Genomic DNA, 18,897 nt, shown 5'->3' on the forward strand with positions numbered 1-18,897 from the left:
CAGGTGATTGGGCTGGATCCGGACCCCCAGTGGCGTAGCGTGGGGGGTGCCAGGGGTGCCGGCTGCACCGGGCGCAACATCTGGGGGGGGCGAAACCAGAGGGAAGGGACAAGTTCCTTCCTCCGCCGGGCTCCCCGCCGCCACCGCCAGCCTTGCGCCCTAGCGCGCGCACGCGCGCCCGCCGCCGCCGCTACTGCGGCGGCGCTCCACTCACTGCTCGCAGGAGGAGCAGCCGCTGCAGCAGCGCCGACGCCGCCACCAACGCCTGGCTGGGCACGGGCAGCCTCCGCACCCCGAGGCCGCCGCCATCCCCTTGGCCCAGCCACAGGCGGCGGCTGCTTCTGCCGACTGGGAGGGAGGAGAGCCCCGAGGGGCCTCGCCGCGCCCTGCTCTCCCCAAAACCCTCCGAGAGGAAGCCGGCGGGCGGGCGAGGGTCTCCTGGCGGAAGGGGGCGCCGCTGGCTCCGGCTCTCAGCGCAAGTCTCAGCCGCGAGGGGGGGGGTCGGGCGAGCGCGGAGCGCGGCTGGAAGCCCCCGGACCAGGCCGGGGGGAGGAGAGGGGCTCGCCAAGCCCGGATCTGGAGCGCCTCGGAGCGCGGGCTCCACCTACAGCCCAAGGAGAGGAGGGGGCGGGGAGGCGCCCGAGGGGAGGGGGCTTCGGCTGCCTCGGCCCGCGGGGGCTCAGCAAATAATAAATTTAATAAATTCCTGCTGAGCCTTAAGGGGGGGTCCTTGGCTCCTTCGCTCGCCCCCAGCCCCAGTGGCGTAGCGTGGGGGGTGCAGGGGGGGCGGCCGCAACATCTGGGGGGGGCGCGCTCGCACTCGAGTGCTAAAATCCAGGGGTTAGGGGCCGCAAATTACTTGCCTTGCCCCGGGTGCTGACAACCCACGCTACGCCACTGCGGACCCCAGGCCTTAGTTTGCCTACCCATGCCTCAGATGAATCAGTGGCAGGGGCAAGTAACACGAGGAGATTAGTTCTAATGGGATGAAGTGTGAAGGGGAAGATTCAAATTGCAATGTGCTTTCAGCTCCTGAGAGAGGCCATGTACTTTTTTAAAATTGCAAATAAAATAGAAGATAGCCCAGATTATAATATGATTGCTTTCATTTGCCATTTCTAATTCTCCTTGAAGGAGAGCCCCCCCCCCCGTCTTCTGCATATATTTAAAAGTGGAAATTACAGTGGTGCCCCGCAAGACGAATGCCTCGCAAGACGGAAAACTCGCTAGACGAAAGGGTTTTCCGTTTTAGAGGCGCTTCGCAAAACGAATTTCCTATGGGCTTGCTTCGCAAGACGAAAATGTCTTGCGAGTTCCTGCGGGTTCCCCCCCCCTTCCCCCCTTTTTCTAAGCCGCTAAGCCGCTTATCTGCTTATCCGCTAAGCCGATAAGCCGCTAAAAGCCACTAAAAGCCGCTAAACTGCTAATAGCGCTAATCCGCTAAGCAGTCAATGGGCTTGCTTCGCAAGACGGAAAAACCGCTAGACGAAGAGACTTGCGGAATGGATTCTTTTCGTCTTGCGAGGCACCACTGTATAGGCCATCTCATGCACAATGGGTTGCATTCAATTTTAGTCAGAGTAGTGTGACGCAGGATGTTGGACTAAGACCTGGGAGACCTGGGCTCAAATTCCTACTTTGTGCCCTTCACCACCATTCAGCCTGGCCTACCCGCTAGGGTTGTTGTGAAGCTCATATGAAGAAGGGAAGATCCATGGATACAATATTGAGATCCTTAGAGGAAAGGCAGGGTATAAATGCAGTAATCGGTGAATGAATTGAAATTCATGAACATGGTTAGGAACATATGACTTATCCTAAGTCAGACCATGGTTCCATCAAGTTCAGTATTGTCTACACTGGCTGCCAGCAACCCTCCAGCAATTCAGGCAGTGATCTCTCCCAAGCCTGCCTGGAGATGAACCTGGGGTCTTTTGCATGCAAAGCTTCAGCCCCTTTCCCAATTATCTCAGATCCTTTACTTGCAATGGGTCTTCTCTGAGTAAAAGTTGGATGCAAGCCTCTGCTTTGAAAGAACTTACCTGGTATGGTTGTTGCTTCTTCACAAGTCCACATCAGGAACAGGAAGCCTATGAGGAGCAAGACTGGGACTGTGGCAATTGGCATCGTCTCTGAGACCACGCTGGTGATATTGTACTGCATCGGATTGAAGGCTTCCATGATCGTCTTTGCCCAAGGCCTGAGCCAATCGATAGTCCTGCAAGAGCAAAATGAAAATCCAGCGTGTTGGGAGAGCACTGACAAAACACTCCGTCACTTTGGGTTGTTATCGTGGCTCCAACTGATGCCTTGCAACGCCCCCCTTCTCAATCCCGTAAAATGAGAGAGCCTGTCCCACTACCAGCTTTGCTTTATGACAAGGCCAGTGGTTTAGATTAGACAACGGCAGCAACAAGTCAAAACAAGAGAAGTTACGCTCTTTCTTTCCCCCCACCAAACAAAAGCGTCTCTGACCTTGGAATTGGAGCACAGGTTTGCTCGAGACATTTTAAGCCAAGCAAGTTACTATCTCCCAAGCTTCCCTCGAGAAAGTTGGTCGGCCGGCTAGGATGCAGACCTGGGACCCTGTGCCAAATTTCTAATCAAAGGAAAAGGAAATTAAAAACCCTGGGCTGTGAGCAGAGCCCCGGAAAGCCTTTCATCCTCATCACCTTCCGACAACCATTGCAAGGAGTGACAGGAGCGTCCTTGAATTTTAAAGACCATTGAACATATTTCCCCGGCCACACTGGGAAGGCTGGGCCATGCCTGTGAACGAAGAATTGGCAGGGTCTGCGACTAGAATATCTCTGCGTGGATTGTGCAAAGCTTTAATTTGCAATGGCCATCCATTCGGCTGTCAAGGCTGGCCCAAGGAACTTTGCTGTCCGTGGCAAAGAACAAAACGGCGCCACGCGAATGCCCATTCTGCGTAGAGTAGCCAACAGGACTGGCTGATGAATCCTACTTCAGTGCTGGCAATGGGACACTGCCCTGCCCTGCCCTGAGGGAGATTGTCAAGGTAGTTATAAAAATAGAGGGCAACACACAGCTCTCTTGTCCAACAGAAGGGCCTGGTTCAGGGAGATCGGGAGCAAGGGCTGAGGGGCAATAAGACCTACACCAGCAGTTGATACTTCCAGGGGGCTGGGGAAAATACCCTCCAAGTGTCCTGATTTTCTAGGGACAGTCCCATGGCTACTGCTGCCAGTCTCCTCCCTTGGGCAGCTCATAGCAGCTGTTGGATAGTGAGGAAGAAGGAGAGGCTGTGTGGCACACCGGCTCTGGGGGCAGGTAGAGGGCAGGGCTGCCCTGAGAAAGAATAAAGGAGGAGCAGAATGGAGTGCAAGGAGTCTTGATGTTTTATTATTATTATGTGCGTCTAATCTTGCCCCTTTCTAAAATGCATTTATTGGTGTGTGTTTTAATTTTTGCAAATCTACCTGAGAAAAAAAATAAAATGAAACTGGGATTAAGGAGTTTTCTCAGGACATTATAGGGCATGGCATGTGTACTGTGTCCCATTGGGGTGGCAGCGGCCGCACTCACTCTTCTTCTCATAGGAAATGCTCTGCTTGGGGGGTTGGGGACAAAAATTGGGAGGACAAAGAAAGCCAGTAGCAGGGGACTGAGAAATGTCCCTATTTTCATCTGTGGAATGTTGGAGGGTATGTGGGAAAAGACTGGCCATCACTGCCATTCCATTTGCCTTTTGCTGTGGACAGCCTCCTCTGGAGTAAGGGTATGAGACCCTGCTATATTCCACCTAGCTTGGCAAGAGAGGGAAAAATAGTGGAAGTGAACAGCTGGCTTCGCAAATGGTGTAAACAGGAACGGTTTGGATTCTTAGATCACAGACTGCAGTTTCTTGAAGAGAGACTTCTGGCAAGCGATGGGCTGCACCTCACAATGGTTGGGAGGAATGTTTTTGCCAAAAATCTCAGAAACCTCATCGGGAGGGCTTTAAACTGACTAATGTGGGGGAGGGAGACAGTGCTCCTGAAGGTAGGAGTCTATCAATTGATGAAGATGATCATCCAAATGTCATAGACCAAATGGAGCAAACAGCACGCAGACCTAGTGGTGGTAGGAAAAAATCACGGGGGAATGATTAATGGACTTCAATGTCTGTACACTAATGCGCAAAGCATGGGAAATAAACAAGATGAGCTTGAGCTCTTGGTACAGCAAACTAAATATGACATAATAGGCATCACTGAAACCTGGTGGGATAAGTCCCACGATTGGAATGTAATAATGGAGGGATACAATCTATTTCAGAGAAACAGACCAGACAAGAAAGGAGGAGGAGTGGCGTTATATGTCAGGGATGTGTATACCTGTGAAGAGATCCAAGATTTAGAACCTCAAAGCCAAAGTGAGAGTATTTGGGTCAAAATTAAGGGAGAGAAGAATAAAAGTGACCTCATTGTGGGAGTTTACTATAGATCCCCAAGCCAAACGGAGGACATAGATGATGCCTTCCTGGAACAGATGGCCAAGCATGCAAAAGGAAGGGAGATAGTAGTAATGGGGGACTTCAATTACCCAGATATTTGTTGGATGTCAAACTCAGCCAAGAGCATAAGGTCAAACAGATTCTTCACTGGCCATGCAGACAACTTCATTGTCCAGAAAGCGGGAGAAGCAACAAGAGGAACAGCCATTTTAGATCTGGCCCTAACCAATGTTGATGACCTGGTTAGTGGGGTAGAAGTGGAAGGATCATTAGGCACGAGTGATCATGCTCTTCTGAAGTTTACTATACAGTGGAAAGGAGCAGCCAAGCATACTAGGACTCAATTTCTTGACTTTAAGAAAGCCGACTTCATAAAACTTAGGGAAGTGCTGAGTGAGATCCCATGGACAGTAATACAGTGGTGCCCCACAAGACGAATGCCTCGCAAGACGGAAAACCCGCTAGACGAAAGGGTTTTCCGTTTTGGAGGTGCTTCGCAAAACAAATTTCCTATGGGCTTGCTTTGCAAGACGAAAATGTCTTGCGAGTTCCTGCGGTTTTTTCCCCTCCCCCCTTTTTCTAAGCCGCTAAGCCGCTTATCAGCTGATCCGCTAAGCCGCTAAGCTGCTTATCAGCTGATCCGCTAAGCCGCTTATCAGCTGATCCGCTAAGCCGCTAATAGCGCTAATCCACTAAGCCGCTAATGGGCTTGCTTCGCAAGACGAAAAAACCGCAAGACGAAGAGACTCGCGGAACGGATTCTTTTCGTCTTGCAAGGCACCACTGTACTAAAAGGAAAGGGAGTTCATGATGGCTGGGAGTTTGTTAAGAGGGAGATAGTAAAAGCACAACTTCAGGCAATACCAATGAGACGGAAACATGGAAGGTGCCTAAAGAAGCCAGGATGGCTATCTAAAGAACTTTTAACTGAGTTAAGATTAAAAAAGGATGTGTACAAAAAAATGGAAAAGGGGGGAAACCACCAAAGAGGAATTCAAACAAATAGCCAGCACGTGTAGACACAAAGTCAGAAAAGCTAAAGCACAGAATGAACTCAGGCTTGCTAGAGAGGTTAAAAGCAACAAAAATGGCTTTTATGGGTATGTTCGTAGCAAAAGGAAGAACAAAGAAACAGTGGGGTCACTCAGAGGAGAAGATGGTGAAATGCAATCAGGGGACACAGAAAGGGCTGAACTTCTCAATGCCTTCTTTGCCTCAGTCTTCTCTGATATGAAAACAATGCCCAACCTGAAGAATTTGGAGCAAATGATTCAGCAGAGGAAACACAGCCCAGAATAACTAAGGAGATAGTACAAGAATACTTGGCTAGTTTAGATGTATTCAAGTCTCCAGGGCCAGATGAATTGCATCCAAGAGTATTAAAAGAACTGGCAGATGTGATCTCAGAGCCACTGGCAGTCATCTTTGAGAATTCCTGGAGAACAGGCGAAGTCCCGGCAGACTGGAGGAGGGCAAATGTTGTCCCTATTTTCAAAAAGGGGAAAAGAGAGGACCCAAATAATTACTGCCCAGTCAGTCTGACATCAATACCAGGGAAGATTCTGGAGCAGATCATTAAGCAAACAGTCTGTGAGCACCTAGAAAGGAATACTGTGATCACCAATAGTCAGCATGGATTTCTGAAAAATAAGTCATGTCAGACTAACCTGATCTTGTTTTTTGACAGAATTACAAGCCTGGTAGATGAAGGGAACGCAGTGGATGTAGCCTACCTTGCTTTCAGCAAGGCATTTGACAAGGTGCCCCATGATATTATTGTAAAGAAGCTGGTAAAATGTGGACTTGACTATGCTACCACTCAGTGGATTTGTAACTGGCTGACTGACCGAACCCAAAGGGTGCTCATCAATGGTTCCTCTTCATCCTGGAGAAGATTGACTAGTGGGGTGCCACAGGGTTCTGTCTTGGGGCCGGTCTTATTCAACATCTTTATCAACGACTTGGATGATGGACTCAAGGGCATCCTGATCAAATTTGCAGATGACACCAAACTGGGAGGGGTGGCTAACACCCCAGAGGACAGGATCACACTTCAAAATGACCTTGACAGATTAGAGAACTGGGCCAAAACAAACAAGATGAATTTTAACAGGGAGAAATGTAAAGTATTGCACTTGGGCAAAAAAAATGAGAGGCACAAATACAAGATGGGTGACACCTGGCTTGAGAGCAGTACATGTGAAAAGGATCTAGGAGTCTTGGTTGACCACAAACTTGACATGAGCCAACAGTGTGACGCGGCAGCTAAAAAAGCCAATGCAATTCTGGGCTGCATCAATAGGAGTATAGCATCTAGATCAAGGGAAGTAATAGTGCCACTGTATTCTGCTCTGGTCAGACCTCACCTGGAGTACTGTGTCCAGGTCTGGGCACCACAGTTCAAGAAGGACACTGACAAACTGGAACGGGTCCAGAGGAGGGCAACCAAAATGGTCAAAGGCCTGGAAACGATGCCTTATGAGGAACGGCTAAGGGAGCTGGGCATGTTTAGCCTGGAGAAGAGCAGGTTAAGGGGTGATATGATAGCCATGTTCAAATATATAAAAGGATGTCACATAGAGGAGGGAGAAAGGTTGTTTTCTGCTGCTCCAGAGAAGCGGACACGGAGCAATGGATCCAAACTACAAGAAAGAAGATTCCACCTAAACATTAGGAAGAACTTCCTGACAGTAAGAGCTGTTTGACAGTGGAATTTGCTGCCAAGGAGTGTGGTGGAGTCTCCTTCTTTGGAGGTCTTTAAGCAGAGGCTTGACTACCATATGTCAGGAGTGCTCTGATGGTGTTTCCTGCTTGGCAGGGGGTTGGACTCGATGGCCCTTGTGGTCTCTTCCAACTCTATGATTCTATGATTCTAAGAGGACTGCTACTTTCTGAACTGTATTTAAGCCAGGATCCTTGCAGACCAAGAAGACCACTACAGTGGTACCTCGGGTTAAGTACTTAATTTGTTCTGGAGGTCCGTTCTTAACCGGAAATGGTTCTTAACCTGAAGCACCACTTTAGCTAATGGGGCCTCCCACTGCTGCCGCGCAGCCGGCACACGATTTCTGTTCTCATCCTGGGGCAAAGTTCTTAACCTGAGGTACTATTTCTGGGTTAGTGGAGTCTGTAACCTGAAGTGTATGTAACCTGAAGCGTATGTAACCCGAGGTACCACTGTACCAGAAACTTTATTGTCAGTTAACGCTCGTTTTGCTTTGCATTTGTGTACTTAAACCGAGATTGGGCATTTGGTTTTTTTAGGTAATGATTGAAATTACCCTGTGTTTGACATTCTCTATATTTCATATAAGGGACACGGGTGGTGCTGTGGGTTAAACCACAGAGCCTAGGGCTTGCTGATCAAAAGGTCGGCGGTTCGAATCCCCACAATGGGGTGAGCTCCCATGCCTCAGTCCCTGCTCCTGCCAACCTAGCAGCTCAAAAGCACATCAAAGTACAAGTAGATAAATAGGTACCGCTCCGGCAGGAAGGTAAACGACGTTTCTGTGCGCTGCTCTGGTTCGCCAGAAGCTGCTTAGTCATGCTGGCCACATGACCCGGAAGCTGTACGCCGGGTCCCTCGGCCAATAAAGCGAGATGAGCGCTGCAACCCCAGAGTCGGTCACGACTGGACCTAATGGTCAGGGGTCCCTTTACTTTTATATTTCATATATTTTGATGTTTTGAATGTATGCTGTAAGATAAAGCACTTTAAGAGTAGATAAGGACAGACAATTTTACTATTTTGTTGAGATACATCTGGCATGAAGCCAGTGACAGATTTTTGGTGAACGAGAATTGTTCCTGGGCCAGAAAAAAACACATCACAATTCCCCCCCCCCCCCACATTGCTGCAACAACAGGAAAGAAGCATGTTTCATCCTCTCCTGGGATGGACTGACCATTGTCTGGTTGAGTTTGGACAGACAGAAGCAATTGCCCCCTGTAAAGGGGGGGGGACCCATTTGGGATGGCCCACCCTCAGAGACTAATGGAACCTGATGTTTCCTAAATGCTTTGGGGGAATTTCTAGTGGAGAAGGTTGGCAATCTGGTTGAAGCCTTTGTCTCGCTATGCAATTGTAAGATTAAGTGAGCGGTTGACACAATCTCTCCTGAATGCCCTCTATGGTATTTTGGAGCTTGAGCAGCTCCTTAGTATTCTGAGTAGCTCTGGGGTATGAAACATGGCTGATCAAATGATGCATGATTTCCTGCTTGGACTACTGCAATGCACTCTACGTGGGGCTACCTTTGAAGGTGACCCGGAAACTACAACTAATCCAAAATGTGGCACCTAGACTGGTGACTGGGAGCGGCCGACAGGACCACATAACACCGGTCCTGAGAGATCTGCATTGGTTCCCAGTACATTTCCAAGTGCAATTCAAAGTGTTGGTGCTGACCTTTAAAGCCCTCAACGGTCTCAGTCCAGTATACCTGAAGGAGCGTCTCCACCGCCATTGTTCAGCCCAGACACTGAGTTCCAGCTCTGAGGGCCTTCTGGTGGTTCCCTCACTGTGAGAAGAGACGTTACAGGGAACCAGGCAGAGGACCTTCTCGGTAGTGGCACCCGCCCTGTGGAACACCCCCCCAACAGATGTCAAAGAGAAAAATAACTACCAAACTTTTAGAAGACATCTGAAAGCAGCCCTGTTTAGGGAAGCTTTTAATGTTTGATGTACAGTGGTACCTCAGGTTACATACGCTTCAGGTTACATACGCTTCAGGTTACATACGCTTCAGGTTACAGACTCCACTAACCCAGAAATATTACCTCAGGTTAAGAACTTTGCTTCAGGATGAGAACAGAAATTATGCAGCGGCGGCACGGCAGCAGCAGGAGGCCCCATTAGCTAAAATGGTGCATCAGGTTAAGAACAGTTTCAGGTTAAGAACGGACCTCCGGAACGAGTTAAGTACTTAACCCGAGGTACCACTGTATTTATCATGTTTTTAATATTCTATTGGGAGCCTCCCTGAGTGGCTGGGGAAACCCAGCCAGATGGGCGGAGTATAATTTTTTATATATTATGATTATGATTATTAGTATTAGTATTATTACTACTTATATTACTACATCTAAGTGGTGTGCATCTCACTCAGAAGCAGAGGTGTACCTAGGGGCTGACCAGGTCGGCCCCCACCAAGGGTACAGGACCAGGGAAGCACAAAAATTGCATCTCTGCACTCTGCCTGTGTGGTGTAGTGGTTAAGAGTGGTAGACTCGTAATCTGGGGAACCGGGTTCGCTTCCCTGCTCCTCCACATGGAGCTGCTGGGTGACCTTGGGCCAGTCACACTTCTTTAAAGTCTCTCAGCCCCACTCACCTTACAGAGTGTTTGTTGTGGGGGAGAAAGGGAAAGGAGAATGTTAGCCGCTTTGAGACTCCTTCGGGTAGTTATAAAGTGGGATATCAAATCCAAACTACTCTTCTTCTTCTTCTTCTTCTTCCTCTTCTTCTTCTTCTTCTTCTTCTTCTTCTTCTTCTTCTTCTTCTTCTTCTTCTTCTTCTTGTCTCAGAGTGGCTAGGAGCCTGTTGGCCCATCTGTGCATTCCCTAGGCTGCTCCTCCACTGCTTTGGGTGGCTGGGCGAGGTGCGCAGGCTCCTCTGGGCATCTCAGCAAAGGAGTCTGGTCCCTGGCATGGGCCATTGCAACAGCCTTGTGGGGCCCCTACCCAGTCGGTCAGCGGTGCTATTAGAAGTGTGAGTGGAGCATTCAGTGGGGCTCGGAGGGAAGAAAGACGGAGAGTGTAGGTGAGAGTTGCAGGAGGAGGGAAAAGGAAGGGAAGGAGGAGGCAGAAGGGAAAGCAGTGTGCAGAGGGAGGGAGGAAAGCAGGGCGGCAGGCAGGCAGATCGACCCATGGAGGAGGAGAAGGAGGAGATTGGGAGGTGGAGCAGAGCAGACCTGACCCCAATGACTGCTGAGGAAGACACTGGTGGAGAGTGGAAGAAGGAGGAGGAGGAGGAGGAGGAGGAGGAGGAGGAGGAGAAGAAGAAGGAGAAGGAGAAGGAGAAGGAGAAGGAGAAGGAGAAGGAGAAGAAGAAGAGGAGTTTGGATTTAATATCCCGCTTTATCAGTCTCAAAGTGCCTAACAATCTCCTTTCCCTTCCTCCCCCACAACAAACACTCTGTGAAGTGAGTGGGGCTGAGAGACTTCACAGAAGTGTGACTAGCCCAAGGTCACCCAGCAGCTGCATGTGGAGGAGTGGGGAAGCAAACCCGGTTCACCAGATTACGAGTCTACCACTCTTAACCACTACACCACGTTGGCTCACAGGCAACCGAAAACAAACTTTTTGCACTTCTGGTCCATGGTCTTTCCTGGTTTCGGAGGTGCCGATACATCTCCTTGCCAAGGGTCCAAGGGATGTGGGTGGGTGCCAATACAGCTCCTTGCATGCGTGCATGGCGGCCTAAGTACACCTTTGCTCAGAAGCCAGTTGAGCGCTGGCTAGAGCACAGAATCGTGCCTACCATGTGGCTTTATGAGCTGCAAAAAAGGGGCTGATTTCGCAGCTTGCATTGCATCCTCTAGTAGCTGGCTGGAAGAAGAACATCACCTGGAGTCCATTATTCCATATTCTAGTGCTTTACCAGTTGCACTGGCTCCCAGTGGAGTATCGGGTCAGGTTTAAGGTGTTGGTTTTGACCTTTAAAGCCCTTTGTGGCTTAGGGCCCTCGTATTTACGGGACCGCCTCTCCTGGTATGCCCCACAGAGGACCTTAAGGTCCATGAATAATCATAGTTTAGAGGTCCCGGGCCCTAAGGAAGTCAGATTATCCTCCACCAGGGCCTTTTCAGAGATGGCTCCAAGCTGGTGGAAGTCTCTGTCCCATGAGACCAGGGCCCTGCAGAATTTGACCTCCTTTCATAGGGCCTGTAAGACAGAGCTATTCCGCCTGGCTTTCAATTTGAACTTAGCCTGATCTTTTATCCCCCTCCCTTCCCTCCCCCTCCCCTTTTTATGAAGATTACCTGCTCTGGGATCCCACAGCTAATTCTCCCCTGGTCTCCTCGCTGACCCAAATAGGACTAATTTAGCCAGCTAGCCCTGGTGATTGGATGGATTTACCCCCTAAATTGATTTTTGAATTCTGAATTTATTATTATTCATATTTTATATTGTATTTTATGTTGTTTTTTGTTGCCTCAATTAAGTGTTTTAATTTTGTTGTTAGCTGCCCTGAGCCCGGTTTTTCTGAACCGGGAAGGGCGGGGTATAAATAAATATTTATTATTTATTAGTAGTAGTAGTAGCTATCGTGACCTTATCTCTGAACTGACTCTCTTCAGCTAGTTATGCGTTATATGTGTGCATATCTTCAGTAAAATGAAATCTCCTTTTATCTATGGATTGTTCCCCCCGGCCACCCTTGCAAATTGCAAAGCAAGTGTGCGGAGGGTGATTTCCATCAGGATTATAATTTGGGAGCTATGCTCATAATGGAAATTGCCCCCTCCCCCGCCACGCCCAAGATTGCATTTTAAAGCCCATTGACAGGGTTGCAAGCGATGCAATTAACATAGCGTGTAAGTAAGGCTGAGAGATTGTGACTTGAATTTGAACCCATTTCTTCTTGTGTTTAGTCTGATACTCACAGGTGGACTACAATTCTCATCATCTCCAGCCATTGGTCATGTTGGCTGGGGCAGATGGAAGTTGAAGTCCAACAATCATTGGGAGGAGACAGACCACCCCACCCACTCCTGCTCTAACCACTGAACCACACTGGCTCTCATTCTTATGCCAACGCTGCAAAGTAGATCAGTATTGTTGCAAGTGTGGGCCCAACACGGCCAGCCTCAGATGGTGCCCCCTTCACAGAAGTTGATGTCAACACTCTGGGGCCCCATGTAATTTAGTTTGCCAAAGCCCCATCTAGCAAGTTGGTGGTTGAGGTGCAATTTGAACAGAGGAATTGCCAGATATTATTTTTAGCCAATGCGCTATGGCAATGGTTCCTAATTATATAACTACTGTGGACTCCCTGTTTTATAAAAGCTAAATTATGGACCTGCTGCTTTTGATTTTCTTTATATCTCTGTGGTAGTTTTTGTTATGTACATGGTGCCATGGACCCCGCTGTGGTCTGAACCACTGAGCCTCTTGGGCTTGCTGATCGGAAGGTCGGTGATTCAAATCCCCGTGATGGGGTGAGAGCTCCCGTTGCTCTGTCCCAGCTCCTGCCAACCTAGCAGTTCAAAAGCACGCCAGTGCAAGTAGATAAATAGGCACCCCTGTGGCGGGAAGGTAAACGGTGTTTCCATGTGCTCTGGTTTCCGTCACGGTGTCCCATTGTGCCAGAAGCGGTTTAGTCATGGTGGCCACATGACCCAGAAAGCTGTATGTGGACAAACGCCGACTCCCTCAGCCTGAAAGCGAGATGAGTGCCACAACCCCATAGTTGCCTTCGACTGGTCTTAACTGTCCAGGGGACCTTTACCTTACCTGGGTGGGTTACTCTGCAAACTACCAATTGGGAACCAATGCCCTATAACATCCTTCCTGTGTGTTAAAGCACATTTTTCTTAATCTCTGTCTTCCTTTGCTGTCTAAGATGATGCAGCAATTCAGATATTTTCATTGTCCTTGAATCCGGGCCAGATGAGATTTTGCTGAGTAAGAATTGCAGAAAGTTTTCAGATATAGGGAGAATCCATTTATCCCTTAAGTCTCTGCGCAAATCACATTCCAGGACACAGTGTTCTACATTTTCAATGACAGAATACAAAGACCGACAATCTCTGTATCTGTGGTCTATTAATTTACTTAAATCTGAACGGTGACAGGCAAATAACTATTGACTGAAACCCCCCGGCTCCTATTAGATACTGAAACCGACCTCTTATTGCTTCCAGAATGAAAGAAACATTCAGTTGCTACCTGTAAGCTGTGTATTTGGGCTGTGCCATGGATCTTGGGTTGAGACGGGGGGAGAATTTTGACTCGGTTCACATTTAAAGGTGTACCTACCCAATTCACACTTCCTGAAGCGACTGAAGAACTGATACACAGCCATCCTTTGAAATTTGCAAGGATCTGACTTTTGCAATGTAGTTCCCCAACTGAAACATATTTACAAAAATGGTTTCTTTTCTTCTTGTTCATAAATAGTGGGCAAGGTACTCTATATCCCTGGTCTCTCAGGCACAAGAGGGCAAGAGGGCACATGGGGACTCATTGAAAGTGGGCCAATATATGAGGCACAGGATCCATGCGATAATATGAATCTCTAAATGCATAGGAGCAGAGTGATCACAATATTATGTTGGCAGATACTTTCCTCGATTTGCCTTGTACAAGCTTGCAAGTGTGCATAGTTTAATGAAAATTCATGCTTAATGGGAATATAAATATTGTTTAAAATGTATTTATTAGGGATAATCTGCACAAATACGAATAAAGTAATGGGAATAAGATGCAAACATTTGTTAAGGGAAAACAGCTTGCAAAAATGGATCCACTAGTCAAAATGGCATTGTGAAAAATGTGTTGGGAGAAATTTGCGCTAAAGAGCATAGCTGTTGTAGCTAGTAGCCATTGAGAGCATTATCCTCCCCCCTTGTCCCTTAATATTTTTTGAACGCAGTCTCTTTTTAATGTAGTTGATGGAAAAAACAACAACAGCAACAACACACACATACCAAATGCAATTTTGCCATGGCATTCATTGGAGCCATACTTCTTTGAAAAGACACATTTTATGGGTTTTCCAAAGATGAGGACACCTGCCCACAAGTATTTAGACTTCCCTGTTGGTTTGCCCACCACATTTTTTTAAAAAATGTACCACTTCTTTAGTTCTTGTTGTTGTTTAGTCGTTTAGTCGTGTCCGACTCTTTGTGACCCCATGGACCAGAGCACGCCAGGCGCTCCTGTCTTCTACTGCCTCCCGTAGTTTGGTCAAACTCATGCTGGTAGCTTTGAGAACACTGTCCAACCATCTCTTCCTCTGTCATCCCCTTCTCCTTGTGCCCTCAATCTTTCCCAACATCAGGGTCTTTTCCAGGGAGTCTTATCTTCTCATGAAGTGGCCAAAGTATTGGAGCCTCAGCTTCAGGATCTGTCCTTCCAGTGAGCACTCAGGGCTGATTTCCTTAAGAATGGATAGGTTTGATCTTCTTGCAGTCCATGGGACTCTCAAGAGTCTCCTCCAGCACCATAATTCAAAAGCATCAATTCTTCGGCGATCAGCCTTCTTGATGGTCCAGCTCTCACTTCCATACATCACTACTGGGAAAACCATAGCTTTAACTATACAGACCTTTGTTGGCAAGGTGATGTCTCTGCTTTTTAAGATGCTGTCTAGGTTTGTCATTGTTTTTCTCCCAAGAAGCAGGCATCTTTAAAGACTTCTTTAGTACATTTATATAAAAAAGAAAAGGTAAAGGACTCCTGGACAGTTAAGTCCAGTCAAAGGCGACTATGGGATTGCGGTGCTCATCTCGCTTTCAGGCCGAGGGAGCTGGCGTTTGTCCACAGACAGCTTTCCGGGTCATGTGGCCAGCATGACGAAACCACTTCTGGCACAACGGGACACCGTGATGGAAACCAGAGCACGTGGAAGTGCCATTTACCTTCCCGCCGCAGCGGTACCTATTTATCTACTTGCACTGGCATGCTTTTGAACTGCTATGTTGGCAGGAGCTGGGACAGAGCAATGGAAGCTCACTTCGCCACGGGGATTCAAACTGCAGACCTTCTAATCGGCAAGCCCAAGAGGCTCAGTGGTTTAGACCACAGTGCCACCCGTGTCCCATAGTACATTTATGCCCAAGATTTCTCACCACCACCAAGCAACTCAGTGCAACAGGCCAGGGAGATGGGTTGTCCAATCTGGGCACTGACCTGCCTCCGATCTGCTTAGCTAAAGCAAGGCAATTGCGCCACATGTTTCTTGTGAAATCCATTGGCTAGAAGCATTAATGTTCGTACTCAGTGCACTTCAGCACATGTACCAGTGGTAGCAAAAGAATAGCAGCGGCAATGAACCGTTAAGCTTCCAGCAATGGTGCTGTGCTACTTCTATAGCTGTGCAACTTCTGAAACTGTAACAGCTGACCACTTTGCAAATGGTTCCTGCAAACTTGATGTTCTTACTGTGAGAGAAACCGGTGTAGCCACAACAATAATTGCCCTAAAATCAGCAGCTGCACTGTGGCTGCAATCTGAAATATCATACGAAGTAAATCCCATTGAAATCAGAAAGGCCAGGGTGATTGTGAAGGTTAGATAGCAAGATAGCAAGAAGTCCAGAGACCAATAGCCCTCTAGCTATTCTGGCTTTTGGATAGCCCCCCGCGAAGACTCCGTAGGGCAGCGGGAGGAAGGCTCCCCGCTGCCCTGCGGAGGCTTTGTGTGGCTCTTGTGGGATGTGGGGGGCTCTGTCACTTCCCCCACCTCCCAGAAAAGCTCCCTTTAAAGAGCGCACGGTTCTTGCGGGAGATGGGGGAAGGTACAGAGGGCAGCTTACCTGCACACAGCCTCTTCCAGGCAGGGGGAGTCTTCATCCCATTGCCCAGGAGAGGCTTCAGCGGCTATCCCAGAAGCCAGAACGGCAAGAGGCTATCCCAGAAGCCAGATCCCTCTTGCTGTTCTGGCTTCTGGGATTCAGAATTTTTTTTTTCTTGTTTCCACCCCCACCCCCACAAACTAGGTGCGTCTTATCGTCTGGTGCGTCCTATAGAGTGAAAAATACGGTAGTTTTTCTTTTGCTCTAAAGCAGGGGTGGCCCTCCAGATATTGCTGACCCACAATGCTCATCAGCTCCAGCAAGCATGGTCAATGGCTAGGGCTGATGGGAGTTGTAGTTCAACAACAACAACAAACCTATGGTTACGTAAAACATACTCGATAAACACATAAGACGTAACCGGCTGTACTTTTAAATAAACAAGGTATACTATTCATTGTATCAAATTGTAGATTTCAACGGAAGTTTCATAAAGTTCAACGAAAAAAGCAGAAGACCCAGTAGATCAGTTCCACCCGCCTGTTCATAGAGTCCAATAATCCACATGAAGGGTTGTTACAGTCCCACAGAATCCTTTCACAGAGTCTAAGACAAGGTTTTTCTGGAATATTAGCCTTGTTTCGCCATCCTAGGCTTCATCAATAGAACAGGCTCATATGTAAGATTACAGGATATTGGATCTTATATGTAATGGTTCTAGGGGGTTGCTCGTGCGTAAGTCGTTGCCACACCTGGCTGAGTCACCTGGGTGAACCCTTTCTGTCCGGACAGCCACCCATCCGTCTCAATCGCTGGCAGAATCCGTCAGTGGGCGTTTCTTGAACTTCTTCCAGCAAAGAAGTTCTTTGACGCCCAGTCGCCTCCTACTCTCCCTGCGCGGAAGTCTTCTGCGCAGGGAGGGTGTGGGCAGCGGAGGACCCGTGCTCTCCCTGCTGGTCTCCGGTGAGGAGTCCAGGAGCCTTCTCTCCGATTCCCCCATCTGCCCCCCTTCTCCACCGGTGCTATGCTGATTTCCTTCCCCACCAGATGGGCTGCCTCTCTCCCTACTGGGACCCTCTCCGGCATCCCTCTGGAGCCTTCCCTCCTCCTCTGGCTCCAATGGCAGTTCCCTGACATTATAGCATAGTAGTGGTTGCAGTAAGAAACAACTGTTACCAGTCTGTTCTACTGATGAAGCCTAGGATGGCGAAACAAGGCTGCAGCAACCCTTCATGTGGATTATTGGACTCTGTGAAACAGACAGGTGGAATAGACACTTATACATGTATGGACCCTATGCATGAACTGACTAGAGAATGAACTGATCTACTGGTTCGTCTGCTTTTTTCCTTGAACTTTATGAAACTTCTGTTGAACTCTACAATTTGATACAATGAATAGTATACCTTATTTATTCAAAAGTACAGCTGGTTATGTCTTGTGTGTTTACTGGGAGTTGTAGTTCAGCAACTTCTGGTGGGCCAAAGGTGCCCCAAAGCACAGTGGAGAGTGATGACGACACCAGCGCCACAAAACTCAGCAGGAGAGCCAACATTGCTAGGCTGCCCACAAATGTCAAAAAAAGAGCAAAAGTATCACTGCCAAATCAGGCGTGTGCACCCTGTGGCGTACTGACAGGCCACCTGAGCCACCCAAAAAGGCAATGGCTCACAGTCATGGAATGAGGAAAAAGTGAATGTTTTACCCATCAGATGGTACATCACTCCAGTTAAACTTGCAAAAATGTACAAAACATGTAATAAGTGTTGGAAATGTAAAGAAAAGGAAGGGTCGTTTTACCACATGTGGTGGGAATGTAAGAAAGTGAAGGGCTTCTGGGAAATGATATATAATGAGTTGAAAAAGATGTTTAAATATACATTTGTGAAGAAACCAGAAGCTTTTCTGTTAGGAATTACAGGAAGAGAAATTAACAAAAATGATTATAAACTTTTCCAATATGCAGTGACTGCGGCTAGAATCCTAATGGCCCAAAAATGGAAACAAGAGGAATTACTGACACTGGAAGAGTGGAGGCTGAAACTTATGGACTTTGTGGAATTAGATAAAATGACTGGAAAAATTAGATACCAAAAAGATCACAAGTTCACTCAGGACTGGAGAAAGTTTACGATATATCTGGAAAATATTTGTGATGAACAGACAACACTAGTTGGATTTAAAGAGGCTTTGTGATGAGAAAGGGTATTGTAAAGAGAAAAAGAGATGTAAAGATATTATAAACTGGCAATATATTATAAAGGAAATGCGGAATAAATATTAAAATATGAGGATTGTGGGGGGAGCTGGTGGAAGTCAAAAAAAAATTTTGTAAATTGGAAAATATGGTTGTATTCGAACAAATTTGTAAAAGAAAATTTCTTAATAAAAAATTAATTGAAAAAAAAAGAATGTTTTACCCATCAGAAACAGCGAGAGGCGGGTGTTTTTCAGGTGGGTGGGGCTCCTTCAAGAAGGGAATCAGGAACCAAGCAGAAGTGATGGTGGGACAACAATGGGTGGTCAGAGGAAGAAGACTGGGAAGAAGAGGGGTCAGAAGCTGAAGGGGTTAGTGAGCTGGGAAAGTCGTGGAAGAGAGATGTCCAGAATCAGAGACAGAACAACAACAACAACAACAACAACAACAACAACAACAATTTATTATTTATACCCTGCCCATCTGGCTGCGTCCCCCCAGCCACTCTGGGCGGCTTCCAACAAAACACTAAAATACAATAACCTAGTAAACATTAAAAGCTTCCTTAAACAGGGCTGCCTTCAGATGTCTTCTAAAAGTTTGGTAGTTATTTTTCTCTTTGACATCTGGTGGGAGGGTGTTCCATAGGGCGGGCGCCACTACCAAGAAGGCTCTCTGCCTGGTTGAAGTTGAAGCTGGTGAGTGGGAGGAGGAAGGCCAAAAGCCAGAGATGTGTCAGGGTGGGGAAGAGTCACAGGGTGGTGAGAAGCTCCCCTCCGC

The 18,897-nt window shown here is 47.8% G+C and overlaps 1 protein-coding gene and 1 long non-coding RNA gene across 3 annotated transcripts in view; one reads left to right on the forward strand and one right to left on the reverse strand.

The window, feature by feature from the left end:
• The window catches only part of LOC309328947, a 340,017-nt gene that overhangs the window by 118,204 nt on the left and 202,916 nt on the right, over positions 1 to 18,897 (forward strand). The window lies entirely within an intron of this gene.
• Positions 1 to 18,897, reverse strand: part of CYP19A1 (cytochrome P450 family 19 subfamily A member 1) — a 46,066-nt gene that overhangs the window by 17,484 nt on the left and 9,685 nt on the right. The window contains exon 2 of the mRNA XM_081839083.1: positions 2,043 to 2,218. Within this exon, the coding sequence (XP_081695209.1) occupies positions 2,043 to 2,181 (139 nt within the window). The 5' untranslated portion in view covers positions 2,182 to 2,218. The remainder of the gene's footprint in view (positions 1 to 2,042; positions 2,219 to 18,897) is intronic.

The sequence above is a fragment of the Podarcis erhardii genome, assembly GCF_964252035.2.
Source record: "Podarcis erhardii genome assembly, chromosome: 14".
NCBI lineage: Eukaryota > Metazoa > Chordata > Lepidosauria > Squamata > Lacertidae > Podarcis > Podarcis erhardii.